At 42.8% G+C, this 25,163-nt stretch overlaps 1 protein-coding gene across 1 annotated transcript in view; it reads right to left on the bottom strand.

Annotated features, from left to right (window-relative positions):
- anapc2 (anaphase promoting complex subunit 2) overlaps window positions 1-25,163 on the bottom strand; it is a 45,757-nt gene that overhangs the window by 19,532 nt on the left and 1,062 nt on the right. The window contains exons 2-5 of the mRNA XM_020514304.2: window positions 23,925-24,526; window positions 10,633-10,765; window positions 8,249-8,426; window positions 7,576-7,695 (exon numbers count right to left, since the gene is read on the bottom strand). Coding sequence (XP_020369893.2) covers window positions 7,576-7,695; window positions 8,249-8,426; window positions 10,633-10,765; window positions 23,925-24,526 — 1,033 coding nt within the window. The remainder of the gene's footprint in view (window positions 1-7,575; window positions 7,696-8,248; window positions 8,427-10,632; window positions 10,766-23,924; window positions 24,527-25,163) is intronic.

The raw sequence follows: 25,163 nt of genomic DNA, 5'->3' as shown, positions 1-25,163 counted from the left end.
CACCTAAAACAATAACATTGCTCAAAATTTTGGCACAGATGACATCAAATAGCCCATATTCCATCTTGGAAATATATGGAATTTTACATATTATACTTTAAACTACAAAGCATGTTAGCTTTTGCTATGTACATATATATCTTCACATAAGAGCCTATTAATCAAACCTTCGAAATAATTATGGATTGCAATGGTGTTTCAGCTCTGCCTCTCCAAAAATTAACCTCGAGTTAACATGGCACAATGTAGAGTGTATAACAGTGTAAATGTGCAAGTTAAAACACACAGGCAGACTGCAGATCACTATGTGGCTTGCTGAGGGGTTTCCTTGTGGCCTGCCAAGCCATTGTTCAAAATATATGCAACTAGGAGAGTTTGAACGGGTCTGGTTCTTTAATCAGAAGTACCTCCCACTTTTTTTTCTTCTGATAGGCTCACTGTGAGTCATCTATCCATACTCGCAAGTGTGGATAGGTAAGAGTCCACCAGGTGCTTTCTGCAGGGTGGGGAGTTAGCGTTGATAGTTGGGAAGGTCACATGCCAGGTTGGCAGATGGTGTTTGGATGAGTGAGGGGCAGACTGCAATCTACATTCTGCTGCTGTGTGCATTTTGGGGAGAACAGAGAACATAGAACAGTACAGCACAGTACAGGCCCTTCGGCCCATGATGTTGTGCCGAACTTTTACCCTAAACCTAAGGTCTATCTAACCTCCACTGCTACCTTACACTATCATCCATATGCCTATCTAATAGCCGCTTAAATGCCCCTAATGAGGCTGACTCCACTACCCTCTCCGGCAATGCATTCCACGCCCCTACCACTCTCTGAGTAAAGAACCTACCACTGACGTCTCCCCTATATCTACCTGCTTTCACTTTAAACCTACGTCCCCTCGTAAAAGCTACCTCCACCCGAGGAAAAAGTCTCTGGCTGTCTACTCGAACTATACCTCTGATCATGTTGTACACCTCTATCAAGTCACCTCTCATCCTTCGTCATTCTAAAGAGAAAATCCCTAGCTCTCTCAACCCTTCCTCGTAAGACCTTCCCTCCATTCCAGGCAACATCCTGGTAAATCTCCTCTGCACCTTTTCTAACGCTTCCACATCTTTCCTGTAATGAGGTGACCAGAACTGGACACAATACTCCAGATGTGGCCGAACCAGGCTTTTGTATAGCTGGAGCATAACTTCACGGCTCTTGAACTCAATCCCTCTATTAATGAAAGCTAACACACCATACACCTTCTTAACAACTCTATCCACCTGGGTGGCAGCTCTCAGGGACATGAACCCCAAGATCCCTCTGCTCCTCCACACTGCCAAGAATCTTTCCGTTAACCCTGTATTCTGCTTTCAAGTTTCTCCTTCCAAAATGAATCACCTCACACTTTTCAGGGTTAAACTCCATCTGCCACTTCTCAGCCCAGCTCTGCATTCTATCAATGTCCCTTTGTAACCTAGAACAGCCCTCCGCACTGTCCATAACATGACCCACCTTCATATCATCCGCGAACTTGCTAGTTCACCCTTCCACTCCTTCATCCAAATCATTTACAAAAATCACAAATAGAAGAGGACCCAGAACCGATCCTTGTGGTACACCACTTGTAACTGAGCACCATGTTGAATATTTTCCGTCCACTACCACCCTTTGTCTTCTAAGGGTCAGCCAATTCTGAATCCAATCTGCCACATTTCCCCCTATCCCATGCCTCCTTACCTTCTGCATGAGCCTACCATGGGGAACCTTATCAAATGTCTTACTTAAATCCATGCATACCACATCCACTGCTCCACCTTCATCCACGTGTTTGGTCACCTCTTCAAAGAATTCAATAAGGTTTGTGAGGCATGATCTACCCCTCACAAATCCATGCGGACTATCATGAGTCAAACTATGCCATTCCAAGTGATCATAAATCCTGTCTCTCAGATCCCTTTTCAATAATTTGCCCACCACTGACGTAAGACTAACTGGCCTGTAATTTCCAGGGTTATCCCTGTTCCCTTTTTTGAACAAGGAAATGACGTTTGCCTCTTTCCAATCTTCCGGCACTATACCCGTGGACAGTGAGGACGAAAAGATCATCGCCAAAGGCCCTGCGATCTCGTTCCTCGCTTCCCATAGAATCCTTGGATAAATCCCATCAGGCCCGGGGGACTTATCTATCTTCAACTTCCTCAGAATTCCTAGCACATCTTCTTTACTAACATCAACCTCCTCTAGCCTACCTGCCTGTTTCACAACGTCCTCCTTTACAACTAGGTCCCTCTCAGTTGTGAATACTGAAGAAAAGTATTCATTAAGGACCTCTCCTATCTCTTACATGTGAGACCAATTCAAGACTGCGATGAGGAGGAGTTTCTTCTCCCAGAGGGCTGAGTCTCTTTGGAACTCCTTGCCACAGACAGCTGTGGGGGCAGAGTCCTTTTTGCATTTAAGGCTGACATAGACAGATTCTGTATGGAAATCAAGGATTATGGGGAAAGTATGAAAGAAGCCTAACCCATCACCTCGGAACTCATCCCCACAATAAATGGGCCAACACCAACATCGGTAAGCCACTCACCGTAAGTAAATGATTAATTAAGCATCTGCAGGATGTGTTAAAAGCCGAATTGACATTACATTGCCCTAGCATAATTAGATTTGCAATGGACAGGCAGGCAGGAGTGGACAGGGTGATTTTGTGAAGTTTTTAAATGGTGTGAGAAAGGAGGGGAAAGGTACTATCTTTGGAGAGTGCCCTGCGTGTAGAAGAGTCAAACCCACAGAAAATAGTATGTCACCCATTCCTCCATCTCTGCACAGACATCAAAACCAACTCTTCTACCCATCCTCACTCCCATTTCCAAGATCGCCAAATTCCTGTTTGCCTAATGCCCTCTACTTGCTTGGATCCAGGATCCATATAGGAGCACACATACAAGTGCAGCAGGTAATCTGGAATGTTGCCCTTATTTCAAGGGGGTTGAAGTATATGAGTAGGAAAGTCTAACTGCAACTGTATAAAATGCTGATGCGACCACATCTAGACTACTGAGAGCAATTTTGGTTCCTTTATTTAAGGGAAGATATTACTTCATTGGAGGCAGTTCAGAAAAGGATCACAAGGATGGTATCCATTACAGAGGAATTGTCTTATAAGCAAAGGTTAAACAGGTTGGGACTGTACTGATTGGAAGTTACAAGAACGAGAGCTGATCTCATTGAAACATATGGGATTCTTAAGCAGCTTGACAGGATAAATGCTGAGAAGATATTTCCCCTCAGGGCAGAGTCTAGGACCAGAGGGCATTGTCTCAGAATTAAAGGGCACCAATTCAAGACTGTGATGAGGAGGAATTTCTTCTCAAAGAGGGTGGAGTTTCTTTAGAACCCCTTGCCACAAAGAGCTGTGGGAGCACAGTCCTTGTGTACATTTAAGGCTAACATAGACAAATTCAGTAGGAGAATCAAGGCTTATGGGGAGAAGGACAAAAAAGTGGATGTGAGAAGTGTCAGATTAGCCATGATCCTACTGAATGGAGCAGGCTCAGTGGCCGAACTGCCTACTCCTGTTCTTATTTCTGATGGTCTCTATGGTCTTATTCTATCGAGACAGTCTGCAGTCCTGGCAACACCACTGCTGGTACTGGCCGAGTTCCAGTAAGAAATATAAGTTCCACTTTCAACAAACTCAGCCTGCCTGCCAGCAACACGTTGTGGATGCAAGGCTGACTTTCTCCATGTCTGTCAGCTTATCACTAGCTTTCCTTCTTTGGGTGGGTGGTCACAACATCCACCACCCCACCCCCACTCCAGCATCCAACATTTTCTGGGGAATTGGCAGCAGGGAGGGTGCTGGGTAACTGGCTGACACTGCCTGAGGGTGTTCTAGGTAGGTGGGTGACATTGACTGGGTGGTGGGTGACTAACTGACTGGTTGATAAGATAGGTGGATTGTGACTGACTGGGAGGGCTGGTTGGCTGGGTTACTGACAGGGGGCTAGCTGAGTGAGTAGGTGAGTGAGTGACTGACTGGCAGTGCTGAGTGGGTGACTGAATTAGCTGTACACACACAGACCCTCCTTCTCCTCACCCCACTTCTGTAATAACCTATTCACAAAGTAGACTGAGAGACGAGGAAATATCAGGTTGAAAAGCAACCCAAATCTGATTCCCACTTTAGTTAGTTCTACTGCTTGGCACATGTTATTGATCACATTTATTCATTACACGTTCAAATGATCAATAAATTGTTTTAACCTTTTTTTCTGAAATTCATGTTTGCTGTTGTGAAAAACTTTATCTTTCTGTAAGTTGCTCAGCAACACCACCTTCCCCAAGTGAGAGAAAATGCTGCTTCCAAGTGAAGAAGTTGGTCAACCTGTTGTAATATAATACTAAATGTTGAGTAAAATTATGGCCTTTGTTACAGAAACAGTTGCCTTAACCTACAGCATTCAGAATGATTTTCTGGGCTACCTGTTGAGCCTATCAATCTATCATAAATGTAGGCAGACACCCAAATTCAATCCTCACTATGCGCTGTTACTTCACGTCACGGCGGCATCGGTATTTATGTCCAATATCTGGGATCAGCAACAGCCTCAATGAGGAAAGAGAAAATTGGAAGAAACCCCTTGCTAAATTAAACCCCAACAACTTCTGCTGGACATGTATATGTAGGAACTGTAATCAACTAAGCTTTGACACACTATTTATCTAAGTATTTCTCATTAGGCTTGTATGAATATACGTTCCTATTAAATAAAAATTTAAATGTAATGCTTTTCTGAATTCTGTGGAAATTTCCTCAACTCTACGTCTAAAATTCTCATAGCTAAAATTACATGTAATGTTCTGTCAGAATACAACCCTTATGTTTTGCTGTGCATATCTGTTCGTTGTACTGCATGTTTCCTTTAAGACTGTTGAGCAGCCACACATGCACACTTCTTAAAGAGAATGTTAGCTGTACAACTACTGGCTCCATGGTCGACAAAAATATATAATGAGACTCTAAATTCAAGTTCCTAAAAGCAGTAAAAGATGAGGCATTTCTACTGTTTTTTGTTGGAGTAAGGTAACAGTCATTAACCCAAATAAACGCTGACGTCGTCCCGCCCATCGCTGACGCCGACGTCGCTCCGCCCACTGCCTCCACAGCCAGCAGCTGCAGAGAAGACAATAGTACCCAGCCCTGCCGGGTCTTCACCATCCCCCCAGACCTCCCCATCACTGAGGACAAACAGTCAGTCCTCAGTAAAGGGTTCACCTTTATCCCCCTCCACCCTAACATCAACGAATACCGCTCACGCTTGGACATTGAACAGTTTTTCCGCCGCCTCTGCCTCCACGCTTACTTCTTTAATCGCCGAGGCCAGACGCCAGCTCTCTGACACCTCCTTCTATCGCCCTCTTGATCATGACCCCACCCCCAACCACCAAAACATCATATCGCAGAACATCCACAACCTCATCACTTCAGGTGACCTCCCACCCACAGCCTCCAACCTCATCGTTCCGAAACCCCACAACGCCCGCTTCTATCTCCTTCCCAAAATTCACAAACCTGACTGCCCTGGTTGACCCATTGTCTCCGCCTGCTCCTGCCCCACCGACCTTATCTCCACTCCATTTTCTCCCCCTTGGTCCAGGAACTCCCCACCTACGTTCGTGACACCACCCACGCCCTCCACCTCCTCCAAAACCTTCGATTCTCTGGTCCCCAACACCTCATCTTTAGCATGAACGTCCAGTCCCTATACACCTGCATTCCCCATGCAGATGGCCTAAAGGCCCTCCGCTTCTTCCTCTCCCGCGGGCCCGACCAGTCCCCCTCCACTGACACCCTCATCCGCTTAGGTGAGCTCATCCTCGCCCTCAACAACTTCTCTTTCAATTCCTCCCACTTCCTACAGACAAAGGGGGTGGCCATGGGTACCCACATGGGCCCAAGCTATGCCTGCCTCTTTGTAGGTTACGTGGAACAATCCCTCTTCCGGAGCTACACTGGCCCTATCCCCCACCTCTTCCTCCGTTACATCGATGACTGTATCAGCGCCGCCTCGTGCTCCTGCGCAGAGCTCGAACAGTTCATCCACTTCACTAACACCTTCCACCCCAACCTTAAGTTCACCTGGACCATCTCCGATACCTCTCTCTCCTTCCTGGACCTCTCTGTCTCCATCTCCATCTCCGGCAACCACCTAGAAACCGATATCCATTTCAAGCCTACCAACTCCCACACCTCCTCTCACCCATCTTCCTGCAAAACTGCCATCCCCTATTCCCAATTCTTTCGCCTCCGCCGCATCTGCTCCTGAGATGAGGCATTCCATTCCCGGACATTCCAGATGTCCTTGTTTTTCAAGGACCGCAACTTCCCCTCCACCGTGGTCGAAAACGCCCTTGACCATGTCTCCCACATTTCCCGCAACTCATCACTCACACCCTCTCCCCGCAATAACAACCAAAACAGAATCCCCCTCGTCCTCACGTTCCACCCCACCAACCTCCGGATCCAATGCATCATCCTCCAGCACTTCCGCCATCTGCAATCTGACCCCACTACCGAAGACATTTTTCCCTCCCCACCCTTATTTGCTTTCCGGAGGGACCACTCTCTCCGTGACTCCCTGGTCTGCTCCACGCTCCACACTCCCCACCAGCCCCACCACCCCCCGCACTTTTCCCAGCAACCGCAGGAAGTGCTACACCTCCCCCCTCACTCCCATCCCAGGCCCCAAGAAGACCTTCCACATCAAACAGATGTTCACCTGCACATCTGCTAATGTGGTATACTGTATCCGCTGTTCCCGATGTGGCCTCCTCTACATCGGGGAAACCAAGCGGAGGCTTGGGGACTGCTTTGCGGAACACCTACGCTCGGTTCGGGACAAACGATTGCACCTCCTAGTCGCGAACCATTTCAACTCCCCCTCCCACTCCTTGGACGACATGTCCATCCTGCAGTGCCACAATGATGCCACCCGAAGGTTGCAGGAACAGCATCTCATATTTAGCTTGGGAACCCAGCAGCCCAATGGTATCAATGTGGACTTCACAAGCTTCAAAATCTCCCCTCCACCGACCGCATCCCAAAACCAGCCCAGCTTGTCCCCACCTCCCTAACTTGTCCTTCCTCCCACCTCAAGCCCCATCCCCATCTCCTACCTACTAGCCCCATCCCAGCTCCTTGACCTGTCTGTCCTCCCTGGACTGACCTACCACACCCCCAACTCCCCATCTACACTCACCTTTACTGGTTCCAACCCCGCCTCTTTGGCCTGTCTGTCTCCGCTCTACCTATCTTCTCCTTTATCCATCTTCTATCTGCCTTCCCCTCTCTCGCTTTTTATTTCAGAATCCCTTTCCCCTCCCCCATTTCTGAAGAAGGGTCTAGACCCGAAATGTCAGCTTTCCTGCTCCTCTGATGCTGCTTGGCCTGCAGTGTTCATCCAGCTGTACACCTTGTTCACCCAAATAAATATGTTTTTCCAAAGTCAAACGAAAGCTGCATTACTCCCAAAGCCTACTCAGCTTGTATTGCATATTTTAGATAGCGTGCATAATCGGAACAAACCTGGGTGGAGAAGTCTGGTTTCCAGAGCTGCTTTTAGAGATGAAAGTAATTGTTGTCTCTGATTGGTCCTTTCAAGGCAGACTTTCAGATCCTGCAATGCTGCTTTGGATTCTGGGAAATCTGCAGTTCAAAACAAATTAAAAACCAACAACTTCTAAAAGAAACATTGTTTTCTGAGCCTAAGTAAAATATAATGTGCATTTTAATCAAACGCAACTGAAAATGGGCATTGTAACAAAATCACATGAATTTCATATGCATATATGGAATGCATATACATCCACACATATATGACTTAAAATGCCTTTAGGGGTTTTGAGTAAAACTGAACACTGTTAATTCAGTTGGAACAGTGTCAGCACCGAAGTTCCAACAATTGCTCCCATTTCCACACATCAGGCCACTGATTCCAGGACAAGGATAGAGGTCTAGGAATGAGAAAAATCAGAGTAATTTGAATCTCACAATCATGAGCTACTCAGAAATTGGAAGAGGTACTTCTGCAAGCAGCAGTTGACTGGAAACTGTTTCTCTGTTTCATGTCAGGAATAGTTCAGATGGGGGTACATGTAAACTGAAAACACTGATATTACTGAAAATGCAAAACTGACTAAATATGCTAAACTTTGTATCCTCAAATATGAGCCATGAAAATGTAACTGAATTCACTTACCACGAATAATGCTGAAAAGTTCCTCAATCCTCATATTTGCATACACCTGGTAAAGAAAAAACTGCAGGTGTATTCTCCAGCGTTGTAATGTGCTGCTTGTCTGAGAGGATGATGATTTTGTGTTGGTTTTCTGCAGAAACACCATGCTCAGCCAACAAACTACCTTTGATTCCAGCCACTAAACAGAAAGAGACAAAACTCCAGTATCACTTCAAGATATTTGTGCCTTCCATTATAATCTGCCCTGCTTAATCACTCCATTATGATTTCTCATTTCAGAATACAGGCAGTTCTCCTATAACGCGATAGTTGTGTTCATGTGACCGTGCTATAGAAAATTGCCACAGAAAATCACATGATAGGGAAATCGCTATAGAAAATTGCTATACCTGTACAGCAGAAAGTTCGCAAACAGCGTCCACTATTCATCAATCGCGTTACAGCGAATTCGTGTTAACGAAACACGTGTTATAGCAGAACTACCTGTAGAGGAAGACTGCCCAAGTCTTGATTATAAGAACAGAGGTGGACCATTCAAACCCTGGAGCCTGTTTCAGCATTCAGTGAAACCATAGCTAATATATATTACAATTCCATTTACTTGCTCTGGATCCATGTACCTTAATACATATGTCTAGCAAAAATTAGGTTAGATTGAAAAATAATTACTATATTATTTACTTTTTTGGTAGGAAAGCACACCATCTTCCACTACCATTTGGTTGGAGAAGGTTACCCTAAAGTTTCTTCTGAATGGCCTGGCTCTGATTTTAAAAATATTCTCTCTCATTAGGTACCCTCACCAGCAGAAATAGGTTCTTTCTACTCTATCAAATCCTTCTCAAATTCTACAAACCTCAATTAAATCACCCTTCTACAAATCGTTACTCTGTTTTATGCAATCTTACTCCTTAATTTAATCCTTAAAATCCTGATTACATTCCTGTAAAGGTGCACTAAGCTATTTTTGTGAAAGTACTGTAGATCAGAAATAAAAACACAAAGTGCTGTAAAAACTCAGGTCTGGCAGCCTCTGTAGAAAAAGAATCATGTTGAACTCAAATGTTAACTCCTCTTCTCTCTCCACAGAGACTGCCAAATCTACTGAATCTCTCTAATGTTTTCAGATCTTATCTCAGTTCTTGCATATTTGTCTAAACTAATGTTGGTAGACTTTAAAGACTGAGTCAGAGTACCAGAGCTTTAAATCCAGGATTCTGGAAAATACGGAGCTCAAGAAACTACTTCATTCCCAAACATATGTGTATAGTAGGCCATGAAAGATAATGAAATACTGTGGGGGCATTTACTACAGTTATTTAAGATATTTTAATAACAGAATGTTGTATATCTCCAAAGTAATTTCATGGGACGAATGTAGAGATGCAAGTAATTTCACAGGAAATACAGAAAAGAAGAAAGATTTACATTTTTAAAGCATTATTCACAACCACCAGACATCTCAAAAGGCTTTATAAATATTGAAGCACTTTTGTCATATAGTCATTGTAATGTAGGGAACATGGGAACATGGGAACATGGCAGCCATTTTGGGCAGGGCAAGCTACCGCAAATAGAACTCAAATAATGACAGATAATCGACTTGCTTGAGATGTCGTTTGAGAGATAAGTATTATCCAGGACACCAAAAAAACTCCCATATTCCTATTCAAAATAGTGGCATTGGATCTCTTACATCCATCCAAGTTTCCAGATGGGGGCGTTGATTGATTACCTCATTTGAAATGGACAGTGCAACAGACATTCAGTATTGCACTAGAGTGTCAGCTCTGCTTTTTGTACTCAAGCCCTGGAACAGCACTTGAACACAGAACTTTGTGTTTCAAAGGCAAGAATACTACCAAGTGAGCCATGGCTGACACTGAAAGGGTAACAAGCATCTGAAGGAGGATAGCTTCATATTTCAAGCACATCTTTTCAATGCAAGTGGCACACAATTCCAGAACTAAATTCCACCTGACACATTATAATTTTCTTTTTTAAAACAAACATTAACGTTTCCAGAATTTTCTAATTTGCTTTCAGATTTCCAGCTTTCAGTTCCCTTTTTATAATCTGTACTAGTAATTCACTGGATTATAGAATGTGTGACCAGAATTTGCAGCACAAATATTCAAGTTATGTGCAAGTTTTCACTTCCTTGGTTGGATTTTTCAGGTCAAGACAAAGAAACTACATACAGATACAATAACATACTGGTCAACACCTTCAGTATCCACAACATCAATTTATCTGGGAGGCCTTCCAACTCAAATTTTAAAAAAACTCAAAGTTATAACTTTGTAAACTACAAAGAAAGTTTTGTGACTTAGCAAGTAAAGACCCAATGCGCTGTGTTCATTTCCCAATTCTGACACACTCACCTCCTCTAGCTGGGAGAGAAAGGAGTTTTCATATTCTCCACGACACAGTCTGCCCACATGTTCCTCTATCATTTTATGCAGGATGGTTGTGATGGCGTTTGCACTGATTCGTTCTAACAGGTTCAGTGAGTGCCTGACAATAGCCAGTAAATAATATTAAAATTAACAAACAAGAGAATAGCTAGTTTCCTCAAGATTAAACCTATGACATTACCTCTTATACTGACTCATGCAGACTAACCAGAGCAATCCAATGACTGACGTTTCAAAACCTTTGTAATAAATGTGCTTGCCTGACCACAGAAAGAAATTGACAGCCTCAGCTAGAAAGATGAGCATTCCAGAAATGTGATTCTACCTTAAGTAATCCAGTTAACAACTCTTGGTGAGATCCATGTTGCAAAATATTAGCACTTACCTCAACAGAATACTTAACTATTCAAATGTACCAAATTATGATGAACAGGGCAGATATTGAGCATAACTGCATCAGCAACACTAGATTCAACAGCTAAGAGGTCTTCACAATAATGAAGAGATTTGGTATGGTGGTTGTAGAATATGTATTTCCACAGGGAATTCAAAACAAGGAACTATTAAATCTAATAAGGAACTCAGGACAAATTTCCTTACTCAGAGTGGTAGAGGTGAAAAGTACAGTTGTACACCAAAACTGCTGATACGGTGGACAGGGAAGCAAGTTATCTAACAGTACGGGATCTTGATCAGCTTGGCCAATGCACCAAGGAGAAGGGCCTATTTCCATGCTGTATACCTCTATGACCGAAGAGGCGATTTTTGTGGTTTTTGTTTCATGTTTGCGATGTTGATGCTGCTGACACGGTCAGTATTTATAGCCTATCCTTAACTGCCCTTGAGAAGATGGTGAGTTCATTGTGATGCAAAATGCTATTCTGCAGCAGTTTGATCCAACTGAGTGGGTGGCTAAGGTACTTACAGGGCAGTTGAGAGTTAACCATATTGCTGTGTACCTGGAACTGCAACTCAGCTAGATCAGGTAGAGACTGCAAATTTCCCTCCGTAAAGGACAGTTATTGAGCCAGATTTGTTTTTTTTCAACAATCTAGTAGGCTCATGATTATTATTAGTGAAATTGGATCAAACTTATAAATTGAATTAACTATCCCAGTTGTCCTGGTAAGATATGAACACTTGCTTTTAGTAAACATAGAAGGGCGAAAGGAAAAGGTTGTATTGATAGGGTTAGTTTAATTAATAGACCAGGAGGAGACTCGAGTGGAGCATAAATGTGCAGACTCGCATGGAGTTGTTGGGCCAAAGGCTTGCTTTCAGTCATTATAGAGTCTACAGCCCTGAAAATCTGATTGTAACATCAGTGCTGGGAAATATCCTGTGCTGACTGGTATTAATGAACACCTTTTCGAAGCCATGGCAATTATCAAGGTAACAATTTTCTCACATCTAGTGGCTGAAGTTATAGACATATGTTTAGTCATAGACTTTATGTTTCCAACTAAGCAGATCGCATAAAAAAAAGTCCATTATTACAGAAAAGAAAATACTAGAGTTTACTATTACAGAAAAATTGCAAGGTATTTAAGAAAAAGATGAACATATTCAGAGTCAACATGGTTTTGTTGAATTAAAATGATTTTTGACAAATTTGCTAGACTTCCTTCGGGATATAACAAGCAGAGTCGATAAAAGTGGTTGATATAAAGGTATTTGGATTTCCAGAAGACATTCAATAAGGTGTCACATAAAAGGTTATCCCTCAAGACAGAAGGTCACAGATTTTAGTGTAATACATTTGCATAGATTAAGGATTGGTTAACACATAAAAGCCAGAGTCAGGATTAACAGGTGTCTTTTGAGGTTAGAAAGATATAACTTGTGGAGTGCCATAGAATCAGTCCTAAGGCCTTATTTAATATCTACATTAATGACCTGCAGGAGGGAGTGTAATGTATCCGCATTTCCTGATGATACAAAAGTAGGTGAAAGGTTATGCTGTGATGAGGACTTCAGCAATCCACAAAAGGGGTATAAACAGGTTAAGTGAGCAGTTAAAAACTTGGCAGATGGAGTTTAATGTCAGAAAGTGCAAGGTCATGTACTTTGGTGGGAAGAATCAAAAGGTAGCCTATTATTTAAATGTAGAGACAGAACAGTGCAGTGGAGGGATCTGGACATTCTTGTGCACAAAACAAAGTTAGCACGCTGGTGCAGCAAGTAATTTAGGTGATTAATAGAATTTGGGCCTAGGTATCAGACTTTAAAATAGAGAAGTCTTGTTATGAGGTTTATGAGGAGAAACTGAATAGACTGGGATTATACGCATTGGAATTTAGAAGAACGGCAGGGGGGAATCTTACAGAAACACATAAAATTATGAAGGTAATAGGTAAGATAGAAGCTGGGAGGTTGTTTCCCCTGGCAGGTGAAACTAGATCTAGGGGCACAGCCCCAAAATAAGGGGGAGCAGATTTAGGACTGATTAGAGGAGGAACTTCTTCTCCCAAGGGGTTGTGAATCTGTGGAATTCCCTGCACAATGAAGCAGGTGAGACTACTTTGTTGAATGCTCTTAAGGCAATAACAGATAGATTTTTGAACAGTAAAGGAATTAAGGGTTATAGTGAGTGGGCGGATAAGTGGAGATGAGTCCACAAAAAGATCAGCCACAATCTTATTGAATGATAGAGCAGGCTCGACAGGCCAGGTGGCCTAGTCCTGTTCCTATTTCTTATGTTCTTATGTACAACCGTACAACTGTACAGGGCGTTCATGAGGCCACAACTGGAATACATGACCTCCATCTCCTTATCTCAAAAGGTGTCAGAAATTCAAGGTAAAAATTCAAACCCTATTAATTTTTCTACTCTTCTATTTCAGATGGGGGAACAGTAATCACAGTATCGCCATGCAGGACTAGCTAAAGCCGTTAAATGATAGCGTACCATGTTGTACTGTCCATAAGAGTCATACTATTCTGTCATTAGATATCAGTAAACATGCAGCAGCCAAAGGAATGCAGGATTCTTTTTTCAGTTTAATCACATGATGAGTAAGCAAATCAACAACCATCCTTAATAACGTCAGAATTTTCAGAATCATATTACACAGAACATGCAGCACAGAAACAGGTTGAGTTGGTGTTTACACTTCACACAAACCTGTTCCGTGCCACTCATCTCACCCTATCATTGGGACCATCTATTAATTTCTCTTGTATGTGTTTATCTAGCTCCCCCGAACGTACATCCATGGCATTGATTCCAAACATTTCCATGGTAACAAGTTCCAAATTCACACCACCCACCTTGTAAAGGACTTTCTGTTGAATTGCATTTGGACTATAGCTGATAATTTAAATGCTATTACATATCATGGAAATTGGGCAACATTTTTGTTTATTTTAATATTATTTGTAAGAAACTAACGATTTGCCTATGGTTTATATCAATTACATTAGTTGTTATGCAAATCTGGCAGCCTCTGTGGAGATCAAAAGAGAATGAATGTTGCATGCCTAGTATGACTTCTTCGCCAGACCTGCTGAGTTTCACCAGCACTCTGGAATAAAAACAGATAACTAGCACACACAATATTTTGTTTTGGTGTTTATCATTCCCCTGACTGAGAAATATTTCACCGCTCCTTCAGAGAATCCTGGATTCCCCACCTAACTGTGCTAGAGATGCCCCTGCCCCTGGTGGATTTACTTTCTCAAGCTAATTAGGGACAGTCAATAAATGCTGAAAGAACTATAGATGTTGTAAATCAGAAACAAAAACAGAGGTTGCTGGAAAAGCTCAGCATCTGGCAGCATCTGCAGAGAGAAATCAGAGTTAACGTTGCGGGTCTGGTGACCCTTCCTCAGAATTGATTTTCCAGCAATTTCTGTTTTTGTTGCTGACAATAAATGCTGGCCTTATAGCGTAGGTCACACGTTGCCCACAACTCATGAAAGAAAGAAACTCACTGTTGAGTCAGACGTTAATTGGTTCAAGACTCACTCCACAGACTTGAGCACACAATTTCAGTTGGACATTTCAGGACAGTTCTGCGGAAGTGTTGCACCATTGGAAGTTGTACCTTCCAGGGGAGACAAACTATAGTTCCCTAGCCCCCTCAGGTGCACCAAACAGATTCTCTGTCAATATTTCAAAGAGAAAGAAATTACTTTTGTCATTAAAATCTACAGCACAGAAAAGGGCTTTCCAGCCCATCACATCCATGCTGGTCAAAACAATCACGTAACTGATCTCATTTCCAACCTTTGGCCCATATCCTTATACGACTCGGCATTGCAAGTGTCCTTGCTAACATTCATGCTTGAACCAAGAGGAAAATTTAATTTCATCTGTTGGAACAAATTGCCAGCTTGGTTTTCTACAAGAAAATAGTTTCCAACATAACTTGATTGAGTTTTTGGAAGAAGTAGCCAAGAGGATTGATGAGGGCAGAGCGGTGGACGTGATCTATATGGACTTCAGTACAGCATTTGACAAGGTTCCTCATGGTAGACTGGTTAGCAAGGTTAGGTCACATTGAATACAGGGAGGACTAACCATTTGGATGCAGAACTGGCTCAAAGATAGAAGACAGAGGGTGGTGATGGGGGACAACAAGGTGCAGGGCTGGATGAACACAGCAGGCCAAGCAGCATCATAGCAGCAGAGAGGTGATGGGGGGTTGCTTTTCAGACTGGAGGCTTGTGAGCAGTGATGTACCACAAGGATCAGTGCTGGGTCCACTGCTTTTGGCCATTTATATAAATTATTTAGATGTGAACATAGGAGGTATAGTTAATAAGTTTGCAGATGACACCAAAATTGGAGGTGTAGTGGGCAGCGAAGGTTACCTCAGAGTACAACAGGATGTTGATTGGCTGAGAAGTGGCTGATGAAATTTAATTTAGATAAATGTGAAGTGCTGCATTTTGGAAAGGCAAATCAGGCAGGACTTATACACTTATTCATAAGGTCCTGGGAAGTGTTGCTGAACAAAGAGACCTTGGAGTTCGGGTTCATAGTCCTTTGAAAGTGGAGTCACAGGTAGATAGGATAGTGAAGAAGGCGTTTGGTATGCTTGCCTTTATTGGCCAGTGCACTGAATATAGGAGTTGGGAGGTCATGTTGTGGCTGTACAAGGACATTGGTTAGGCCACTTTTGGAGTACGGCGTGCAATTCTGGTCTCCTACTATAAGAAGGATATTGTGAAACTTGAAAGGGCTCAGAAAAGATTTACGAGGATGCTGCCAGGGTTGGAGGGTTTGAGCAATGGGGAGAGGCTGAATAGGTTGGGGCTATTTTCCCTGGAACGTCAGAGGCTGAGGGGTGACCTTATAGAGATTTATAAAATCACAAGGGGCATGGATAGGGTAAATAGACAAAGCCTTTTCCCTGGTGTGGGGGACTCCAAAACTAGGGGGCATAGGTTTAAGGTGAGAGGGGAAAGGCTTAAAAGGGACCAAAGGGGCAACATTTTCACACAGAGGGTAGTGCATATATGGAATGAGCTGCCAGAGGAAGTGGTGGAGGCTGGTACAATTACAACATTTAAAAGGCACCAGGATGAGTATATGAATAAAAGGGTTTAGAGGGACATGGGCCAAATGCTGGCAACTCGGACTAGATTTATCTAGGATATCTGGTCGGTCTGGCCAAGTTGGACCGAAGGGTCTGTTTCCATGCTGTATGTCACTATGATTCTATGACTCTAATTCATAAGTGTTTCATTGGTGTCAAGGCAATATGGAGGCACTGAAAGATGCAGCAGAAAGCATTTTTATAAGACTTTTCAAGCTGCCCATTGGTCCAATTAGTTAATTACCACACAATGAGCATGATAACTGTTAGATAAGCACACCATCTCAAATCAGGATAAAACAATAGGAAATCATTCCTCACCTAAAGATCTGTTGTACCTTTTGTAAAAGGTATAGAAACTTCTATGTATGGTAAACGTTTTATTATCCGACTTCTATAGGACTATGAATGTACTGATTGATTAAATATTCCAGATAATCTAGAGGTCCACATGAACGCTGTAAAGCCACGTACTAAGTCATACAAACGTAACGCAGGGGGTTTACGTATCACTGTCATACTTTACTTACAGCATAAATCATTTCAATAATAATGCACCTTTGCCTTAAATAAAACTTAATGACAGAATCTTCTCATTTGGACCCTCAACTGACTACTTGGATATCGCAGTATTTCAGGAGAAATTAAATCGACTATTGATATTTCATATGGAATTCAATTGAACAAATATATTTAAATTGAGATAAATAAATTTTAAAAACTATAACTGGACATAATAATACAGTAAACTTCGCAGTATTTGAGGAATATAATTTTTGCCAGTTTATCAAGAGCGCCAGTGCATAAGGTGCTGGTTAAATCAAAGTTTACTGTACTAAATACTTGACTGCCAACTAGTGCCAAATCAACGCTACAGCAACATGGTTCTAAAGCATGTGATCTTTGTTCTTTCTTTTCAGCATTTACCCAGAAATGATATAAAAATGTTGAATCCTCAGTTGAATCCTACCCATTAGATTTTCACACTTCACTATAGTACAAAATTGTTTTTGTGAAAGTCACAAATATCACTCTGTGTGACTGTGACAATACGTCCATCTCAAGCTGCAGCATCTGACAGTTGATCACAGCATTTTCCTCCAACTCCCTCCACGTCATTGTCCAAATGGGTGTTGGGCACCCTACTATTAACCACAGCCGGGGTTACATTCGAAATGACTTCTCTTTCTATTCTACAAGTTACCTCTAGAATACCCCAAGGATCTTGCCTTGACACCCTATTTCCCAATGACCCTCAGCAACATTTCACTTATACACTGCCAACACTCAGCTCCACCTCACTGTCTTTATTCCCATTACCGACTTCACTCCCAGCCAGGAACTTCATCCCCCTCTCTGGCTGAAGCTGACCCAAGATGGTCCACAAAACTTGGTGACATATTGACCAAGATGACCTTTCAATCTCACCTGCACACTCAGAGAATGTCTTTTGATACCTTGCTAACACTATCTGTGGTGGTGCATACTTCAGCTCATCTACTGCTTAAACCTCCATCCATGCCCTTATCACTTCAAGCCACAGCTACTCCAGTGTATAATAAGCAACCTTTTTTCAAAATTCTTTGATGGGATGTGGATACGATTGACAATGCCCATATCTAATTGACCTTGAACTGAGTGGATCACTAGGCCATTTCAAAGGGTAGTGAAGAGTCAACGACATTAAGTCTGTGGAACCAAACAGGGAAGTGTGCTAGATTTCTCTCCCTAAAGGACACTGGTGAATCAGATGGGTGCTTACAACAATTGATAATAGTTGTCATCACTATAACTGAGACTAGCTTTCAATTCCAGATTTTATTAATTGAATTTAAATTCCACTACCTTCTGCAGTGGGATTTGAACTCATGTCATAAAACCACAGAAAACTGAGGCAGGAATAAGCCATTTGGTCCACAGTCTGTTCCACCATTAATTATGACATCGTGATCCTGTATCTCAACACCATACTCCCACTTGTTCTCCACGTTCCTTGAAGCCATTGATGTCTAGAACAGAGTCACAACCCCCAGTGGACTTGGCTGACAAAATCTCAGGGGGTGGGGGGAGGGGATGTGGTGGCGTCAGGCACATGTCCCAAATCCCATGAAGTGTGGCAGGGCCCAGGAGAGCCATTGCAGAGGCACTAAACGTCAGAGCTTGGCTCATTGGTCGAGTACTCTGTCACTCAATCAACACAGTCAGTACTCAAAATAGCCAATTTGGTCCAGACCTTCTCCATGGATAGGCTAATCAGCCAATGACTGCTGACTGAAATTGCTGACAAAACTCAGCAGGTCTAGCAGCATCTGCAGGAAGAAAGCACAGTTAATGTTTAGAATCTGGTGACTCTTCATCAAGATTCTTACCTACCTCATATCCTGGGCAGCCTGCTCTCCCCAGTGAGTTTAATGAGACTGTAAATGGTTCTCCCACACCCCACCTCCTGACCCTGCTAAGGTCCGCTCCCTGATGCAGCTGGTTACAAATGATTCCCCACTTGCCCTTGCCTTTAAGGTCTGATGTCGGTCCTCCAGTGCTGGCTGGCTGCAAATGGATCCTTTTCCCTGCAAGTATGGGGCGCAGTATCAGTCAGTGAATCTCACAGAGACTGAGTGCATGTAATAGAGAGTAAGCAAGTATACAAAACCGAGTTTGAATGGGCAAGTGTGGGAGACAATGTGAATGAGTGAGACAGAGAGAGAACAAGTGTCAGCAATCTCTCTGACAGAATGAGTGAATGAGAGCAAGTGTGGAAGTGAGGATGCATGAAAGTATGACTGAATTTGTGAGTGAGTAAGTTTGTGTAAAGCTGTGAGGGACAGAGAGTGAGTATGAGGAAGTGAGTGTGTAGTATAAAGTGAGTGAGAGTATAAATGAGCATGAAAAGGAAAGTGAGTGATCGAGTTATAATATGCCAACACCTGCTCACACTGCTCCGACAGTTACCAGCAATTTTAAATCCTCCAAAGGAGGTCGCGGAGTGAAAAGATTTATCTAGAAGTCCATGTCTTTCTGAAATGTTTTCAGTGGCTTGAGCTCCTCAAAGTTATGTGGTACAGAATTTCACAGCTTCACCACATAACACAGAGCATTGGCCTGGATCCCTGGATTACTAGTGCAGTGACAATAGTACTACACCATAACTTCTCAGTAAATAAGAACTCATCTGAAACGCTGTTGCCCATCTCCTATCTTGCACAAGATTGCACTCACCTACCTCCACTGAGCTACACTAGTGCCTGGTTAAACAATGCCAGAGATTTTAAAATTCACATTCCTGTTTTCAATTTCCTCCATAACCATGTCCCTCTCCATCCCTGTAACCTCCTCCAGCCCTTCTTCCAAAAAGATATTCACTGATTCTGACCTCTTTGATCACTTTGAAATTGCTCCACCATTGACAGCTATGCCATGAGCTGCCTGGGTTGTTTCCCACAAATTCCCTCCTTAAATCTCTCCATTTTTTTTTTTACACTGTTTTCCTCCTTTAGAATATCCCTTGAAATCTACCTTTGAGGAAATTTTTGGTCATCTGCCTTAACACCTCCATTTGTGACCTGGTGTTATATTTTGTTCTATTATTTCCCTGTGAAGAACCCGGAGACTTTTAAAAGTTTCTATGTAGATATAGCTGTTGTTGCTAGGAGGTGATGTTTGGAATGCAGTTTTAGAATTGGTAGCACATTCACCATATATACTGGAATTTCCAATCTTAGAAAGACACCAAACACCTCAAACACGTCTCTTATCAGTAATGAGGAGTGGAATATTAGAAGGCATGCGTTACCCAGTAAAGTTCTCACATCTGCCTCCTGACCACTAGTGTAAAGGACCACATATTTTCCCTTTTTGAACTATAAATGGGACTGGGAGTCAGACATTACCATACAGCTAAAATAGCAGGAAAGTATTGCAACTTGATATATCAGTTGATGCACATTTTTAGCTGTGAAGGCTCTGTTGCTTTTGAAGCCATTAGACCAATATATATAGAGTCAGAGCCAGCACCAGGGGTTTTGAGTCAAGGAAAAAACTACCTGACAACAGCCCTCAGATTGGTCAAACTGCAATCAGTTACAGACCAGTGGGAGCAACGCAGCCAGTACTATACTGAGCCAGCATGCAGCAAACATCTTTCTCCTTTCTCTCTGTGTGAGTGAGAAGACAAAAATAAAATCAAGAAAGCTTAAAAGAAAAAAAGAATTTAATACAAGAAAAGTGGTGGTGTGGAAGGGTGTTCTTCTGGTTGGAGGTCCGTGACTATTGGTGTTCCACAGGGATACATACTGGAACCTTGCTGTTTGTGATATACATAAATGACTTGGATGAAAACGTGGAAGGTTGGGTCAGTAAATTTGCAGACAATACAGAGATCGGTGGAGTTGTGGATAGTGTAGAAGGTTGTCAAAAGATACAGCGGGACATAGATCAGTTGCAGATATGGGCAGAGAAATGGCAGATGAAGTTTAATCCGGGTAAGTGTGAGGTGCTGCACCTTGTTAAGGAAAAGTGCACAGTTAATGGCCAGACACTGAACAGCATTGATGTACAGAGGGATCTTGGGTTTTTTTTTGTTCACTTCTGGGATGTGGGCATCGCTGGCTGGCCAGCATTTCTTGCCCATCCCTAGTTGCCCTTGAGAAGGTGATGGTGAGCTGCCTTCTTGAACTGCTGTGGTCCTCCTGCTATGGGTTGACCCACAATGCTATTAGGGAGGGAATTCCAGGATTTTGCCCCAACAACAGTGAAGGAACGGCGATATATTTCCAAGTCAGGATGGTGAGTGACTTGGAGGTGGTGGTGTTCCCATATGTCTGCTGTCCTTGTCCTTCTGGATGGAAGTGGTTGTGGGTTTGGAAGGTGCTGTCTGAGGATCTTTGGTGAATTTCTGCAGTGCATCTTGTAGATAGAACACACTGCTGCTACTGAGCGTCGATGGTGGAGGGAGTGAATGCTTGTGGATGTAGTGTCAATCAAGTGGACTGCTTTGTCCTGGATGGTGTCAAGGTTTTTGAGTGTTGTTAGGGCTGCACTCATCCAGGCAAGTGTGGAGTATTCCATCACACTCCTGACTTGTGCCTTGTAGATGGTGGACAGGCTTTGAGGAGTCAGGAAGTAAGTTACTCGCTGCAGTATTCCCAGCTTCTGGCCTGCTCTTGTAGTCACTCTGTTAATGTGGTGAGTCCAGTTGAGTTTCTGGTCAATGGTAACCCCCAAAATGTTGATTGTGGGGGATTCAATGATGGTAACACCACCGAATATCAAGGGGCGATGGTTAGATTGTCTCTTATTGGTGATGGTCATAGCCTGGTACCTTTGTGTCACTTGCCACTTGTCAGCCCAAGCCTGGATATTGTCCAGATCTTGTTGCATGTGAACATGGACTGCTTCAGTATCTGAGGAGTCACGAATGGTGCTGAACATTGTGCAATCATTGCAAACATCCCCAATTCTGACCTTATGATGGAGGGAAAGTCATTGATGAAGCAGCTGAAGATGGTTGGGCCGAGGACACTGTCCTGAGGAACTCCTGCAGAGATGTCCTGGAGCTGACATGATGTCCTGGAGCTTCCTGAAAGTGACCATGCAAGTAGATGATGTTGTAAAGAAAGCATATGGCATGCTTGCTTTTATTGGTTGGGGAATTCAGTACAAGAGTTAGGATGTCACGTTGCAGCTTTATAAGACTTTGGTTAGGCCACATTTAGAGTATTGCGTTAATTCTGCTCGCCATATTACAAGAAAGATGTGGAGGCTTTGGAGAGGGCGCAGAAGAGGTTTATCAGGATGCTACCTGGATTAGACAGTACGAGCATAAAGAGAGATTAGAAAAACGCAACTGCTTTCTCTGAGGCAGCAGAAGCTGAGAGGAGACTTAATTGAATTCTATTAAATAGTGAAAAGCATAGATAGGGTTGATGGTCAGAATCTTTTTGCTAGAGTTGAAGTGTCTAGTACTAGGGGGCATGCATTTAAGGTGAGAGGGGGAAAGTTCAAAGGAGATGTGAGGGGCAAGTTTTTTTACACAGAGAGTGGTAGGGGTCTGGAACATGCTGCCAGAAGTGGTGGTGGGGTCAGTTATGATATCGGTGTTTAACAGACTTTTAGATAAGCACATGAATATGCAAAAAATGGAGGGGTTAGTTTAACTTGGCGTCACGTTCAGCACAAAACTGTCAGCCAAAGGGCCCGTTCCTATGCTGTACTATTCTACGTTCTATGTTAAAAAACCTAGGTCAACCTGGCCAACTAGCGAATTGAAGAACTGATCATCACCTTACAGACATCTGTGCTAAAATCAAAAGAACTGAGAATGAACTCTTCACCTTGAGGTTGGGACTTCTGACCCTCAGAATTTTGTTTTCCCTTCTATATTCTTCCATACATAAATTTTATTGGGGTATAGTTTGTCATATAGTTGATTAGTATTCCTTACTTTGTTCTCTGCCTTTTGTTAAAGAATAAGCGTTTACAATAAATAGAATTAATTTTCATTTAATGAAACCTGATGTAAATTGATTTTGTTCTGCATATCAGTCACAAGCAAATTGATCATGTTGATGGTTTAATTGAGTATTTACACATTTCTGACAGATTGTGGAACATAGAGGCTTGTGTATTGGCACACTCTTCCCAATTGTAACACTAACAAAGACCAGGTAATAGGAGATCTACCAACAGAGAAACCACTGTGCTAAGGGGGAAAAAAAACACTAAATTCAAGATCCTGGGGAAGACTGAAGTGATTGGGCAAAGACTTTTCCTGTCATAGAGTCATAGAGACATACAGCACGGAAACAGACACTTTGGTCCAACTTGTCCATGTCAATCAGATATCCTAAATAAATCTAGTCCCATTTGTCAGCATTTGGCCCATATCCCTCTAAATCCCATATATCCATCCAGATGCTTTTTAAATGTTGTAATTGTACCCGCCTCCTCCATCATTTCATACACGCATCACCCTCTGTGTGAAAAAGTTTCTCCCTAGGTCCCATTTAAATCTTTCCCCTTTCACCTCCCCTCTAATTTTTGTCTCCCCCACCCTGGGGAAAAGACCTTGCGTATTTACCCTATCCATGATTTTATAAATGTCCATAACGTCACCACTCAGCCTCTGACAGTCCAGGGAAAATAGCCCCAACCTATTCAGCCAACCCTGGCAACATCCTCATAAATCTTTTCTGAACCCTTTCAAGTTTCAGTTTCCTTCCTATAGTAAGGAAGTCAGAACTGCACGCAATACTCCAAATGTAGCTGAATCAAATGTCCTACACAGCCACAACATGACCCCCCATCTACTATACTCAATGCACGGACCAATAAAGGCAAGCATACCAAACGTCTTCTTGATTATCTTATCTACCTGCGACTCCACCTTCAAGGAACTATGAATGTGTACACTAAGGTCTCTTTGTTAGCAACACTCCCAAGGACCTTACCATTAAGTGTACAAGTCCTATATCTTTAAGTGTTCATTAACAGAAAATCTCCCAAACAGCACATAAACCACAAGAGGTTTTGTAATCTACCGAAAACTCCTTTACAGTTATTATATGAACACCTTGCACAATTTGCTCAAATGATGTTCTTTCTGCAACACCAAAATAGAATGCCAATTGTCAAATGATCATGAATTTTTTTAGGTGGGCAATAACTAAAAGGTGCGATTGTGCAAACTGCTAAAATTATAGACAAAAGATTGATACTTACAATACATGATTGACTTTTGCAAACTGCTCCACAGCAGTGGTACACCAGCACCGCTCTTTCACTGCATTACAGCCAGCACAGCTTAGCTGTTCCATATCATCGGCTGCATTCTCATCTTCATCTTCACTCATGCTATCTCCATTCCGTAGGGCCTTGTCTTGGTGCGCATAGATACTGAAAGCACGAGTGTAAAATTCATGTATAATCTCCTGAAAGGGTTGTACAGTTGAGAAGAATAACACAGCTTTAACCATTGTGTAGACCTTGTCTTTCAGTGTTCCAGGTCCTACACTGGTAATCAGACCTGCCTCAATCCCAGTCTCTAAATATTTCAGACTGCACAAGTAGGGTGCTAGCCTTTGATCCAGCATACAGAAGGCATCATACAGGAGCTTTGAGCGCTGTTGTTCTGTCACCATGTTCTCCCTTTGTGTGAGAAAGTCCCAGAACTCTGCTGCAATGTTCTTCTGAAGGTCAACCTGCAACATCTCCATAAACCATTCCAGCGCCACTGATTGCAAACCATACTGCCGTAAAGTTTCCAGTGCAGCGTGCAGATCATCCTCAACAAACGCACTCCCACTTGCCAACCTAGACGTTTCCTAAAAAAAAATACATTTAAACACAAAAACTCATACTGTCATTTCTCCTCTACACTTTCCACCATTAGAACCACTTCAGCTTGATGTAATTAAAATGGCACTGCTATCATTGTTATTTGAATCGTAAAATACAGAAGCTTCTAAATCAACATAAGCAAACATCTTCATGACAGTTACACCGAGAGAAATACACTGCATTTTGCAGTAAGTGCATCTTAACAAATATATTGGTGTCAACACTCAGCTTATAGGACAAAGCAGGTGTTGTCACCAATCAGGTCAAAGAAGGAGGAAGAGGGGCAGGAAAGGGAGGGACAGAGGGTGAACAATATGGATGAGGTTAGCCCAGGAGGGAAATTGATGGAACAGAGGATGCTAAGCAGATTAGGAAAGAGCTGTGGATTTGTCCTGTTGATCAGACAGTGTGTACCATGGAGTTGTTTCATACAGACCTAAACTCCAAGCCCCAGATCTACCAATCAGCAAGACCGGTGAACTCAGCTATTACTGAATTGTACCTCCCGGTATCCAGAAGGGCACCACACCCACCAGCCCCTGATCCAGAGGGGCACCAGCCCCACCAGCCCCTAATCCAGAAGGGCACCACCCCCACCAGCCCCTGATCCAGAAGGGCACC

The sequence above is a fragment of the Rhincodon typus genome, chromosome 28 (genome assembly GCF_021869965.1).
Source record: "Rhincodon typus isolate 14 chromosome 28, sRhiTyp1.1, whole genome shotgun sequence".
Lineage (NCBI taxonomy): Eukaryota > Metazoa > Chordata > Chondrichthyes > Orectolobiformes > Rhincodontidae > Rhincodon > Rhincodon typus.
The sequence above is the reverse complement of the archived record's forward strand: the minus strand, read 5'-3'. Positions and strand labels throughout refer to the sequence as shown.